The sequence below is a fragment of the Pezoporus wallicus genome, unplaced genomic scaffold (assembly GCF_028554395.1).
Source record: "Pezoporus wallicus isolate ANWC-B61680 ecotype Strahan unplaced genomic scaffold, APGP_CSIRO_Pwel_v1 contig_7071, whole genome shotgun sequence".
Lineage (NCBI taxonomy): Eukaryota > Metazoa > Chordata > Aves > Psittaciformes > Psittacidae > Pezoporus > Pezoporus wallicus.
Genome location: NW_026640445.1, coordinates 320404 through 335692, shown reverse-complemented (window position 1 = coordinate 335692; position 15289 = coordinate 320404). Strand labels below are relative to the sequence as shown.

At 38.4% G+C, this 15289-nt stretch overlaps 1 protein-coding gene across 4 annotated transcripts in view; it reads right to left on the bottom strand.

Moving 5' to 3' along the window:
• Window positions 1-15289, bottom strand: part of GRIN2A (glutamate ionotropic receptor NMDA type subunit 2A) — a 180319-nt gene that overhangs the window by 25385 nt on the left and 139645 nt on the right. For all 4 annotated transcript variants that reach the window (XM_057418953.1, XM_057418954.1, XM_057418951.1 and 1 more), the window contains one exon: window positions 11830-11990. In XM_057418953.1, coding sequence (XP_057274936.1) covers window positions 11830-11990 — 161 coding nt within the window. The remainder of the gene's footprint in view (window positions 1-11829; window positions 11991-15289) is intronic.

Genomic DNA, 15289 nt, shown 5'->3' with positions numbered 1-15289 from the left:
CTTTGCTTTCTTAACCAACTACATGACCCTCCACCAAGTTTGTTTTCTTGATGGAACAACAGGGAAAATGGCAGTCTGCTCAGTAGTCTGGAGAAAAAAACAGTAATGCAGCACACCAGAAATTCATCTCTTTCAGTTACTTTGTGTCCTGCTATGACATATGCGATAGAATTCAGAAAATGAGAGGGATGCTTTAATGCAGTCCTCTTTATTCACGTTCTTCTACTTTCCTGTCAAGCACTGCAATCTATGGAACAAATAATGCTGTGTTTTGACTGAGGATCAGAGAAACTGGAGCATGACTGAAGTCACTTTCTAGTTTTCAACTACCGCAGTAAATCCAAACATAGAATAGCTACAACAGAAGTAATTTCTTGCTGAAGTGGGTAAAATGTAGGGCAGTGTTCATCTCTCAGATCCAGGACATTAACATCAGAATCAATTTCTCTCACTCTTACTTCTTTCTGTTTTCTAACACCCCCAAGGGGCTCTTTTCATGGCCAGACAAAAGCTGTCTATTACTACTAACATGGATTTGACTTACGCAAACCCAGAATCCATGTATACATGAATTGTAGCATCACAGCAGTTTGTTTGCACTTCATTTTACTGTAAACAGCTGTATCACAATGATTTTTCAGCATTATCTTTAATGAAAAACTTTGAACCCAAATAGGTACCTTCTGGGTCTTATTCTGAAAAATTAAAACTGAATTACATATGTAAGAATAATTATTCATTATAAACTATATACATTTTATTCTGAGAAAGACAGTTAATGAAATCTGATCTATTTTTCAAATTTGCCTAGGTGACTTAAAAACCTAAGAGATGCTCTTCCTCAAAGTTGTTGTAAATAAAAGCAAAAGAGACTATGAAGACTATGACACACCAAGTGTCATACCTGTTGTGTCTTTTGAAAGCACAGTATCTGAAATGACTGTCTTTTAACAAACACCAGGCTGCAAGTTAATCCTCAAACAATACTTTAAACATCACCTTCGCCCTCCCACTTTACCCTCATCCCCTCCATCCAAAACACTTTTACCTATTAAAGCTTTATACCCTAAGCATAATTTTGGAAAGTCACAGCTCATTTTCAAAGCATTCTGCAAAAACCCACTACTTTTCAGCTTTTTTGCTTTTAAAAATAAATTGCCTAGTCTGCAGAATAGATGCCTTATATGACCCTTAAAATAGCATTTATAGCCTAATATTAGGCAAAAAAAGTGACATCCACTTAAGGGTGGATTAAACCTAAACATATGTTTTAAGATCATCAATACCATTGTTGGGAAGGCAGCAAGTGCAAAGCTACTGGCTTTAAAATGTGATGGATTTACACTACGGATTTATGGATGTATTAAAAATGTAATAATTTACCTTTTATCCCTTCTTTTGCACAGAAGGAATAAAAAAAAGTGTGTCAAGAGTGCACAATGTGAGGCACAATATTATTTGTGCATCTCAAACTCTATCCAGGAGATCTAATGCCAAAAGGTCACTATGGGATGCTGCAGCAATCAAAGGGAAAGAAGGCTGCTCTGAAGAGAAGACTTCACTGGAAGTGCTCTAAAGTGACACTTTGCTATTGCTGCAGCAAGAGTAGCAGGTATTTAACCTTCAGCATGAAGGACTGAAGACTTCATTTACTTGGGTTTGAGTAAAATGCATTTCCAGTTATCTGATGGCACTTGATCTCCAGCAGTGACTTTATCTTTTAGCACATGTTCAAATAGCTCCACACAGACCTTACATTCAAACACACTGGGTGGATTTCTTGACATCTTGACATTGCAAATTCATTAGGGGAAAAATTTAACAACCACCCCCCTGCAACAACACAGGGTGGCATAGTTGAACTCATTTAAATGATGAACTCATTAGCAGGGAATGCACTTTCACCTTTTCTCCCAGCTCAAATTGTCCTCTCTTCAATCTTCACACAGAAAATGTAGACACAGAATGTGAAAGAGCAAGCCCTGACAGACATTCACACCATTGTTAGAGATTGTGGAGGCTTCACCTCACCTGTCAGGGCAATCTCAGGCTGACAGAAGAGCTGCTGTGCACCTTCCTGCATCATTTGGTTGTGGTTACCTGAGCCGGTATGCTCACCCTCCTCACCTCCCTGAGCTTTCATCCACCACCCCTCTGTTCACCCACCTTCCCAGTCCCTGTAACCTTTCTCTTAGCAACAAACTAATGGAAAATTTAGTGTGCCTTTTATGATTAATTCATACAACAGAATGGCATTCTACTTCAGGTCTCAGAAGCAAAGCAATGAAGCACATGCAAAGCCTCAGTTTATCAAAACACAACATTTGAAAAGTCAAGTAGGGGGAAGGTCTTTTTAGAGTAAAGGTTTTATCCCAGTTACAATAGCATAATGAAGGATAAATTCAGCTTCACCAAGTTCATCAAGCACCCGACCTCATCCCCAAATCAAATGAATACTAAGACTTAGAATATCTTCTTCTCAAAAGAAGAGAGGTTAAGTAGGATATAGCTCCTTTCACTTATTCATTTTATTTCCAGGTACTCTGGCATATTTAAAGACATAGGATACATAACTGCATTACTTACAAAAATGCTAATACAGACACAGCAGATAACCATTTGTTGATTTTGGGTTGGTTTTTTGGGGGGTTGGGGTTTTTTTCCCCCCCAAAAAAATATAAGAACACTCAGGTACTGAGTAAAGGAACTAGAAATAAATTACTTTAAACCATTTTTTTTTCCTGATGCAAGTTGCTCTAGATCAGCTGAACATGAAAGGGGCTTTTTTTTTTTATTTCCTAAAAATGCAGCACATTTATCTTATTTCCATTAAGAATGTCAAGAATGTGAGAATAACTGCACTTCCTGAAAGCATGGCAGGCGACAGGGAAACAGGGACCAGCCATCAGAAAAAAAAAAAAGGATGCCGGAAAATCCTGCCACCAATGGAAACGCCACAGGAAGTCTTTCTCTGTGCTGCCAGCTTGGTGGCACTTCATAGTCCAACCGCTGCACTCTGTTCGCTGTAGCAGTAACTCTAAGCAGGAGAAGCAAGAAAGCCACGCTGATTCAGGCACACATTTCTTTTAAGATACTAGACTTCAGAATTGATACTTTAGTGAACAGATCCTCTAAAAAATGCACCTAGATAGAACAGCAAATGTAAATGTTTTCATATCTCTGCAGTCTTTTGGCACAAATAGCAGTTGCCCAGTTGCAAAGTAGCTTTCCAATTCTTAGCTTGGGTGACTAGAGTTGTAACACCAACTGAAAATCATTCCCCTCAGAGTGCAATATCAAAATGAATATTAGAATGATCACCGAAATGAATATTAGATTGAAGTCCAAAAGAAAGCTTCATAATTTAAATTGAAATTAAGTTACCCCAGCCATCTGCTGTCAAACTAAATTAAGCTATTGATTGCAGAAGTTGCCTGAACCCAGTCAACCAGGAGAGAATGTACTGAATGGGCCAAACTGTTTAGCAGAGATTTTGGGTTTTTTTTACAGAATGTCAGGAAGAAAATTGCTACTCACAGTGTTAACTCCTGCAGATGGTTTTTAGGAAAGTGTATTTGTATGATAATTTAGTACTTATTGTCAAAATGTACATGGATAAATAGACATTCTGCAGCACCAGGCAGCTCTCCTAGGTAGTTTTGGATCTTTGTTCAGTGGTGCTTGACTTACAAGTTTCCCCAGAGGTACACATGGTTAGGAGCACCTACGCATGAGCAGTAGATCCTCACTGGCTTACAGCTGGGCCCAGATGATCTCTGACACTAGCAAACAATAAATGCTTAAGGAGGAATAAAATAAACAAGGCATGTACGGATGGTATTATCCCTGAATACATGTTCTTGGCTTCAGATGAATGGGTATTTCATGAGCTGTATTAAGCCCCATCATGTTTAACAGCTCCCAAATTATTCACATTTCACCAATTCCTTCTGTTTCTTTCTGAGCTTGCTTGTTTTGGTATTCACAACAGCTCCAGAAAGTAACTATGTCAATTCAATGCCACAACTGCAATATTCTATCCATCACTACCAAACTTTACAAAGGTCTGATGCCAAAGAGGGAAAAGACAGAGAAAGACACTAAGACAGGGAGGAGAGTGCAAAGATTGACTGATACTCCCTTTTACTTAAACAAGCAAACAACCTTAAGTGGTCTAAAGCTGTGATTATTTCAACCTACCAGCATTAAAGAGGACTACAGAACAACAACTTCTGAAAGTATTTAACATCTCTATTTCCACTCCAGCTACAAAGCAGAAAATATGGAGGCATAAAATCTGAGACTCCATATATGATTTACAGCCAAAGTTGCCTGAACTCATCAGTGCTTCAGATGTGCCTAGCTCAGGTTCAGATTTCATGTGACTGAGAAAAACAAAGTTCAGTTCAGCTTCTTTCTGAGGAGTTTCCAGGGTTGTTTCTCTCAGCTCTACTGAATTGTCTTTCAGAGCAGCTGCAGAAACAGATGCTCTGAAGCATCAGCCTCCAAACATGTCCAAACATTCTATCCAGAAAAATGGCCTAGGGGATGGTTATGTATGGAAGCAGAACAATCCAGGAGCTAGTTAAGTCAGTCCTTTAAGTTATTTTATACTACTGACCATTATTTATAAGTAAGATTGAAAGTGAATTATCTGAAATATTAATTTCTTATTTTATGTCACACATTCATGTTTTGGATTTATCACCCCTTAAAGGAATGATCACCTGGCATAACAATTTGCCCTTTCAAGGTTAAAAATATTTTAAAATAATATCCTATATATAGCGTGAAAATATGAAGTAATTTTCCTAAATATTTCTCATTAAAGAAACAACATTTAGCAATACAAGTTGGGTTCGTTATTCAGTAGTGAAAAATGAAAAAAAGGGGCCAATTCCTATCTGAGTTTTGAGTTTTGTTGCAGTTACAACAGATGTAGACTGAGGAAAGCAGTTTTCCAATCACATGTGATCACAAGTTTCCGATTTAGTAGTTTAAAGTGGTGAATTTTGAGTATCCCAGAAGATCTCTAAGGCTTCCATACTTTGAAAGAGGAGACCATCATTCTCTCTTCATTAGGATCAGTGCATACATTAACCACGGGATGCTGTTCCAATGACATCTTAAAAAAGTGAGTGGAGCAAGGCTCTCCCATCTAAAACCTGGTTATTTCAGTTGCTGCATTTGATTTTTTAATCCTGTTTTTGAAGCCTGCAAAAAACACAAATCCCAGGCAGGTTCAGAATAGAGAGATTAGATGAGCAGGCCATGAGGAAGCATGAGAAAACATCATGCTTTGGAATGATAGCTGGGTATTTAAGGATTTGATACATTCTTTTAAAATTGGGTTGCACAAAGGAGTGCTCATGCTAAAGCTGTGTACAGCGCAGTTTCTCTCTTTACCTATCATACCAGGCATTCAGGAGGGTTGCAAACAGTAAGTTACTACAGTCTACAGATGTCTCCTGCTGCCCACCAACCTTTTACTTGCTCCCTCAGACACAATTCAGAGTCAACCATTTCTGGCAATTCCTTAAAAAATCTGGTAAAAGAATTGCTGTATGTACTGCAATGTCAAATGTCTAAGAAAAGAGTGAATATTCTCAATTACAGATACTGTAACGTGTTGTCAATCAGAAACAGCCAAAAACTGTTGAGCCACTAGATGAAAAGTTTAAATATTTATGTCTGCTGACCATTTCTTTCAGTTGGGGTTGCAAGCTGTTATCATCTGCCCACAAGAATGATGAAGAATTTGCACTTTTTCTGAAAAATTAAAATATATTATTTTTCTCTCAAAGAGGTAATTTCTCTTAGAGCTTCCCCTTCTCTTTTTAGGTGAAAAGGTATGAACCACAGAAAGAATAGAAACTGGGAAGATTGTCCTTTGATGACTATTTTGATCATATTTTTTCTGTAAAAAAGAAATTTTAAATACTGCAAAAACTTGACATTGCTTTTGCATCCAAGTGGAGATGTCAGCTGGCTGCCTAGAAGACAAGTTGGGTTTGTTTTCACTTTGGGCACACTACCACTTTAATTGACAGCCCTAATTAACAGAAGGACCTGCTGGGCACAAGTGATCTGTGTTCCAGCAGAGAGAAATGGAGATGTCTACCTCCTGGTTATGCCTGTGCCCCACTGCAGAAGATGCTAGCACAGCCTCTGACCAGTTCATATCTGTTCAGCAGATAACAGACTGTTCAAAGCTGTGACTTGGATACAATTTATAAGCACTGCAAACACAACAAAAATCCAATTCAGGCCAACAGACTGAGAAACTGAGGGGTAAAAGGGGATCAGAGCCTCCTAGGGATATCTCTTCTACTTTCTGTTCTTAGTACCACTGGAATCTAAAAAAAAAATAATAATCATAGTGCTGTTTTCACAGGGGATAGTGTGCTTGTGGGGAGGAAACAGCTCCTCATGCCATTCACACTGTTCTTTTAGATCTTTTCAGGTGTTTCTTCTAGCATTATTATTTGTCATTATAAGATGCTGAGGAACAGAACACTCTCCTGTTCTTATTAAAGTGACTAGCAGCTCAGGACAGGCCTGCAGGCCGATTGCATCTTCCCAGGGGACAGCTTGGATGTGATACTTCACTTCATCAGGCATGTGAGGCTCTGGCAGCACACGGTGAGGTCACCACAACATTCCTTCCAAGCGGCTTTGCATTTTTGCCACTATAGCACAGATGACTAGGGAATAAGGTATTAAACTTGATGGGTATAAACCACCCAGCACAGCAATCTTTAATAGAAAGGCAGATGGAGCCTTGAGTAAACTTTAGCAGCAAATCCCTGAATATATAGGCACGGCTGTGGCTGTAAATAAAACCTGAAACCTCCTCATGGCAGCAAGGGGATCTGCAGCTGTACAAGGGGCGGCTTGCCCATAGAGCACAAGGGATCCATCATTACTCAGGTTTCCTAGAAAGGAAGTGACAGGCAATTGGCAAGTGAAAGTCTCCCGTTTTCTCTATCGTAAGAAAAGCCTCTCCCAGTTACATTTTCTAATTTCAGCCATTAGCAGTTAAATCCCAGACAATACTTCAGGGTACATAAACTGGGGCAAAAGTGGGAACATGAAATGTATTTCAGGTTTACTGCCACTGCATTTTCTCACTGTGACAGTTTTACAGCAGAACACTCATACACAGAGGAACACTATAGGCAAGCTCAACAGCTACGAGCTGACACATCTCACACCCAGGAATTAAAACAGGTAACGGTGTTTTGCTTGCAGAAAAATAGCATTCTTTATCTAGAACCCCTTCTGGAAAAATAGAACAAGGCAAAGAGAAGCAAACAAACCCAAAAAGGCACTGTAAAAATTAACTACTTCCTATCCAAAGACTTTAACTCTCTTAACAAGAAGCAAAATCAACAGATCTGTGTCTCTGGAATAGAGGGTTCTAGAAACGTAGATTAGTTAAACACAGCATAGACAGAAATGCTCTCAATGGATTTTTAGAGCTTTATTTGGCCAACAACTAAAGAACAGAGAGGAGCCATTACAGCTCTAACACAGCTGGACTTAAACCACCAAGAATGCAATAGCCACTGTCTTAAAGACTTGTCTGAATAATACTCAGGAAAATAACTGCCATTTCTGTTCTCATTAAGGAAAAGGAACAAAATGCCTGGAGAACTCCTGAGCTGCTCAGTCCTGCCTAAAGAGCAATCTGAAGCTCCTCAGGTAGCACAGCACATAGGGTTCAGCTGATCCCTTACATGCCTGAAATTTAGGGAAAAACAGTACATTGTTTGACAAGCTTGTAAGATTGTACTTACTTAGAGTACTAAATTGCATTGAAGAAGTGACAATATTTTGCCATTTTGAAAATTATGAAGTAGCACTTCAATAACAACCCTAATTTTGCTCTAACAGGCCTGTTGCAAACTGACATCTTTAACCAATAAATTCAAAGTTCTCCTGTTGTTCAGGAGCTCTCTCAGCAGCTCTCTTGAGAACTGTATGTATGAATCTCAGAAATAAGAAATAAGATGCTATTGATATGATGTAGATATTACTGAGACTTTAAGATACCTATTTTTTAATATTTTCAGAAACAAAGATCGATTTCTTATCAAAGGGAGAAAGCCAATATAGCTGATAAATCTGCCTTCACCACTGACAGCAACAAGCTTTCATGAGTAAGCTGCAATGAACCTCACCATGGGGATTCACCTGAAGCAGTAGGTATAATGTCAATGTCAGTCTAAAGCAAAAATCTCTTTTCCATTTTCATTTGCAGCATTACCCAGTTCATTCCTTTCTAGAATGACCTCACCCACTTTTGATGCTAATCAAACAAGACAGGTCCAATACTACTGCTCAGGTAGGGAAGTTATTTGTTCTAATTAAAAAAAAGCCAACAACAAAAGAAAACAAACCCAAAAGCAGATGCTTTCCTTCTAAGTTGATTTTTGAAAAACTATTAGCTTCACCTCTCAAAAATAGGAGGAGGCTGGGTATCTTGTTCAAGGCAACGAGATCTGTGTGCACTCATCTCTACATGTACAGCACAAAACCTATCTAACCCCTACACCAGACCAGGAAATAAAGGCAGGAACATAATTTATTTTATACACATTACTATCTGTATTTCTGCCCTTGAGGTTTTTCCTGGGCATGTTCACAACTGGACTGAAGCAGCTGATTTTTTGCTTCTTGTGAGAAGCAAGATAAAAACCCAGTTTGTTTTTTTTTTTATCTTGTTTTCAGAATGAAAAAAAGGACACATGCATGTCTTAAGAACAATAAAGCTCTTAGAAAAATCTGTGCATCTGAAGCTTTATGTTTGTCTCTTTCCCACTTTCTCCTTCCAGTTCAACATGACGGTCTCAAAGTTCAAGATATTCCAAATACATGTCAAGAGCCTAACATTAATTAAAGCTGACTGAAAGATGTAAGAATTTGAGATACAGCACAACCAGACTGAACAGTGACAAGAGACTACCTGATAGTTTGATTCTATTTAGATCAGATGCCACGTGTGCAGCATTATTCAGTGATTAAGCATTGCCTGATTGCTGGCATTTTTTTGTTCCATCTTAAAATTAGAATCAAACACTATATATAAGGAATTAAAATGGACTAAATTTTATGTCTTCCATTAATCACAAGTAGTTTTCAAAGTGGGACTAGAAATGCATGCAGGTTATACAAACATTCTTTAGGAATAAGACAGGTACTATTTATTTTGACTCACAGCAGCAGCTATCAACCAGACAATCTTTACAAGTCCTGCCCAGGTCTATAGTCTATGACTCTATAATTACTAGGTTGTTCATCTTCCAAAAGCTGTGCTGAAGCAGCAAGCTTTACCACATTAAGAAAAATGACTTGTATGCTACCGATGATGCAGATGAAAAAAAAAAAAAAAAATAAAATAAAAATGTACAGGAATAGCTTTGACCAGACATAAAGATGAAAACAGCCAAAATAGCTCTAAGCAAGTAAGCAGAACACATGCCTACTGTAGAGAAAACCAGAAATTATATATTTGCTCAGAAGCAGAAACAGTTTGAGGAAGGAGAGATAGATAAGTCATCCTCAAAATGCTCCATGGGGCAACGTATTAAAAGTCATGGGATCAAGCAAAATAGGAAAGCTGAAAGCTTGATCAAGTCTGGGTAAGTATGAAAGGGCAAACTTTACATAGAAGAGAGTGACAATCCTGTCAAATTATTCCTGAAAAAGGAAGAAGATACAGTACAAGCATAAAAAAATTGAGGAAAGAGTTATGTATACTGTGTAACAGAACAGTAAATTTAGCAGAAAAAGTGAAGAATTCTGGTTTTGGAGGATATAAGACTGAAAGCAGCTGATGGCATGCTGTTTAATCCTTCTGTAGGTGCCAGAAGACAAAATGCTATGGAGCGCAGCTGTGTGTAGCAGTTACTTATATTGATCTGGAAAGCACCGCACATGGCAACTTATTTGCACCATCTGCTACAGAAATGTCAGTCAAGGGAAGCAAGGTAGACACCCAGGGTGTCCACTCTGAGAAATCACTTAGAGGAGGAAAGGAGCTCCAGCACGGAAAAAAGAAAACCTATAAAAAATGAATAGGCCATGCTGTCAAAAGTACTGAAGCTTTTGAGGAAGAGCAGCAGCTGGCACAAGAGCAGCCAGCCTGAGGTTTAGTGAATGTCCTGAACTCCCCCACATTCAGGTAGCACACCCTCCACGCTCACCTTTTTCATGCTTAAGTATCTGACAGGTGGCACAATTTTAAAGCTAACAGCAATATTTCAGGACTTCCAGTAGCACAAATGGTTGGTAAAAAGAACAAGGAATATACATTGTCTAAATAAATCCATCCAACTGAACAAGCCCTAAAAATGGTTGAAATTAAGGACAGCTTCTTAAAAAAAATCGCAGCAGGAATGGTAGCATTCAGCTGACTATCTATAATGCATAATTTAGCTGTCACCCAGGAAACGTGACTTGCACAGCCTTGGTCAGAACAAGAGCTCTGCCTCCAGTTTGGAAGACCTGGATGTGATTCATCTCACGTTATGTTACGTGTCTATATCAGGGTGGGACAAACCTTGCTTGAGAACTGCTAGTTGAGGATGCTTTGAGCAGTGATGACAGTCCAGACAATGTGGATTCATCAGAGCAAGAAACAATAGGAAGTATTACTTTTCAAAGAAGAGAACCTGCACTCTAAGGAAAGATTCAGGGACTCAAATGTGTTAAAATCCCCTACATGCTTGGCAGAAGGAAAGAGAAAATTAAAAGGACAAGCAATTCCCCCAAAAGGACCAAAACTAACGGCTTAATTTGGTATAGGAAGAACTATGTCCTGTGTTCACCATAAATAATAGCAAGTGAGGTGTGCCTTGAAACAGCCACCAGAGTAGATGGACTGAAATCCACTGTGGGTAACTTGGCATTCTCACTTTGAAATAAAACAAACCCAAACAATCTATATTGATAAATTATGATTGTTGTAATGCAGTATTATTAACAAAAATACACATGCTCTTATCAACCCTGCATGTTGAGGAAAGATTACCAGAGCTAACACATTCCTGTCACAGAGATGAATACCAACACAAGTAGAGTTACTCATACCTTATGAGGATTAAGAATGAGAATTCAGTCTCTGTCTAACTAGGCAGAATGGGCTACTTAGAGAAAAGGATGGATGGCACTCAAGTCTAAATCTCAGATCTTAAGGAAGAAAGACTATAATATTTGCCAGAATATTTGCCAGAAGCAGGCATTAGCCTGCATTTGAGACTATCTCATCTCAACAGCTTTTACAAAGATCAAAGTCAATATTTCAGATGTCACAGTAAATATACAGGGTCATGCTAATTAGAGGAGAGAAGAAAATGTAAGAGTGGACCTAAAAGCACACCAAATGGATGGGAGATTGAAAAGAAGTAACAAGTAATTGCACACAGGCCAGACAAACAAGCTTTGTCAGAAATTCACCCTGAGAAAACACATTCCTATGAGAGAGAGAGTTCTGCAAAAATGAGGAACTGTACAAAACATCACAGTCTGTGTTGAGCCCCCACACGAGTCAAGGCCTATCTGTATCATCTCTCTTCAAATCTGAGAATTCTGGCCTTTGAATCTATCTGACCTAGGACATTGAAGCTTCCATGCAATTTTAAATTAGTCATACAAATCAAAGGCAATCATTGTCCTTACTGGTAGCTATACAGTGCATGCACAGAGCCATGTACTACACAGCATGTCTGACATCAGTCTGTTCAGTATCACTATAAGTACAGATCAATATTCCTCAGTTTCTGCAAAGTCAATAGTATTCTTTAAAATCCATGGAAAAAAGCTCACCCAGTTTTCAAGCTGACCAAGGCATCTTCCACTCCTTTTTGATTATACTTCGTCATGTAAAGGTGCATATCGGGGTAGTTGTTTCTGATATTCCTCTCTGTGCTTCCATTTGGGACTGTTCCAAATCGGAAAGGAGGTGAATAATCATGTGGCCTTTGAAACTAGAGAGAAAAGAGAAAAGCAAAGGTCTTCAGGCATTCAAAATGTGAAGAAAGGCAACTTCAGGTTGAAAAAAAAATCAACAAAAAAAAACAGACTGTCCACCTCAAATTTCATCTACACAAATGCTGCGGGCTAATTCAGCTCTATTATACCAGAAACTGTGTCTTCACACCAACTGAACTTACAGAAACATTTACATCCAAAGTAAAACTAAGCTTAATTTTGCCACTTTAATGTGAACTTCTCCCATGCATTGTAATATGGCAGGAGAGCAGAAACTGAAGCAGAGACATGTTGCAAGATGTTCCTTATCTGTCACCATCTCCCTAGAGAACACAAACTACAAGCAGAAACACTGGTAAACAGCAATCAAAAGAAAACAGGATTTTGTTCATAGTCATTTCACACTATCTCAGTTGTGGACCTGGGCATCCCATACAAAGAAGACAAAAGGATCATTTGCACTACTTGAGCCTGAGGCACTGCTCCTGGGGGGGGTTCAGGGGATCCCAGGAAGCTTGTATGCAGGGAGTGACAAGGTTAAGAGCTACCTTTCCTTCCACTGCTGATTCAAGTGAATGAAAGTTCTGCATCTTCCCCAGGGGCTCAGCAGCTACATCATTTGACATGAAAAGGGCTTCCGGAGCTCTCACACCTATAAGCCTAGTCTCTATTTATTCCTACAGTTTAAAACTACAAACCATTTGCTTGTGGACATACAGTTTTATCCTACAATTTTAGCCTCTATCTCACTATTACATCAGCACAAACAAGCCAAGGAATGTCTGCAAAGGTATCACAGTAGCTCAGGGCACACTCAGCTTTCAGATTTGGAATTCATTCAGATTATCTCACATAAGCCTTTGCCAACAGACCTAAAAATTTTATATGCATCTTTTCAATATCTCCCTTTAAATACCAAGTGATACTTTAGGATTAAACTGAAATGTGTCTTTAAGAAAGAATTTAAAAAGGCCACTCAAATTAGAGGAACTATTTGCTAATAAGGAAATTCAGTTGAGCATTGATAAAAGCAGTCACCCATGAATTCCATGGTAAAGTACATTCTGGCTTTACTGCTGAAGTTAGAAGAGAAATCTAAATACCCTGTGCTGCAAGAGACAGCTAATATTTATACGACTGCTGCTTCCTTTGGGCTACATATGTAAAACTTCTCTTTTTAATGTTTGGTCCCAGGGCATCAAGAATTCCCAGGATCCAGTGCCAATCTGCAAAGAGACTACAAATAGGCTTACACAAAAAATGGGAGTATTTTCAATTCCATCAAACCTTGACTGTGAAATTATTGCTGCAACAATATTTTCATGTTACAGAACTACAATTAAATGCTGCATTTTAATTAGGCATATTTTGACAAAGCATAAAGGAATGAACTCTATTTTTCTGTTTGTTTAGCTAACAGATGTCTTACTTTCTTCATTTCCCCCTTTCACAGCTTTACTGTTTAAATTACTACTTTGCCTCTACTTTACACATACTGATTGACCTATGCACTAAAATTACACTGTATGCTAGTCATGGTTCTTAGTCTATATTTGCTATCTCCTTTTTTGAGTTTATTATGCAGCACTGAAACAAACCCTGCTCTTAAATATATGTCCAGATGCAGCTTGCTATTAACTTTATTTAAATCTATAGATAATGAATCCCCAATGTAGTGAGATGGTTTCCACAGTCTCCTAGTATTTTTATCAAATTTAGCAGTCAACAGAACTGGAAAAAATCAACTAAAGAAAGAACACTGATTTCCAGACCTGTAAAAACTGCTGCTGCTCATCCAGCTGACATTTTTTTGGAAATGGAGCTGTGGTGTGCGTTCTGCAAGCTCAATTCCTTGGCAGGGGAATTGGGAGAACAGGGAGATTAGGGTGCATTACCCTAGTAACTTAGAAACAGACTTTGGTTCTCAATAGTCTCACTTTTCAAGAACATCCAGATGAGTTTAAGATGTTGGGAGGCATTTCCTCCCATAGGAAAAGTTGAAGGGATTGAGGTATCTGTCACAAATTATACATTCATAGAAAACAAAAATAGTTCTGCAGAAAAGCAGAGATTAATGAAAGGACCAGTTCATTCAATGATCACAGGGAGAACAAGTAGATAAATAATTCCAAACACCATCCACAGACTGGAACTTCTTGGCACAAGACCCCCAAGCAATGAATTTGAAGTCATGGGAAAGAGTTTCTTTGAAACAATTGTCTGCTACTACTGCCTGCTCACAGACTACTTGTAAAGAAGGCAAAAAGGGGTTAAAATCATTTTACTTACACTGCACTTGTGTCTAAGGTGTCTAAAGTTCTCATCAATAACTCTAAACTTATATTCTATGAACTGACACATCCTGGAGAAGCACACAGGCTCTGTGACTGCAGTGAAGAGCTATGCGGCAGGCACAGAACAAGAAAGAAAAAAGGATCAACTCTCTACATGGTTTCATTTTCCCTGAAGCTCCATGATGGAAAATAAGAGGCATCATGTCTGCTAGGAAGCAAAATTGCTTCCTAGACATTTTCTGAAATGCTAAGTTTAAAAAAAAAACATTAAAAAAATCCTTAAACTGCATGCACTCCCACCTGCTTGAACCGTAATTCTGGAGAGATCTACTGTTATTAGACTGACCAGTTAGTTCTTGTTTTCCCCATGCTCTGCCAGCTGCTAGAATTGTGGCACATGCAAACAAAACTCCAAAATAATTAACAACTCCAGTTAACAAAACCCAATATAACTGACAATCATCTCATTAAGTCAGTAAAGTATTTACTGTTTCACAACAGTTTCACGTTTCACAAATGTTAAATACTGACTTAATCCAAAGATTTGCATTCTTGCCTGAAAAGGCTGGTATTCAGAGCAGTTATTTTTTGTTGTTCTGAGGAAAACACTACTAAAATAGCAGAAAATAGTAAATATTCTCCCTCTGATAACATAGATTTTAACAGGAATTGTGGCTGGTTTGGAGTGATGGAAAAGTGCCCATATTTGAGCTCTCTCCTTTCTTCTTTTACCAGACAATGCTGACAATCTGATTTCTGATCTTTGAAAAATATAGCTATTAGTAATTCCAAGACTATTATTATAATCATCAGGTACTGAAATGCAGTTGATATCTGTGCCTGACAACCCTCAGAAAGCGCTGTAAAGATCTAATATTGAATTAGCAAGATGTATTTGGATAAGTTGGGATATGGGATCCATGCGGCCTTTCAACCTCAGCCTGCCTGTCCTGCTACATATCTCTTAGTAACTCTAGACCTTGTGATATCTTGTTGCACAA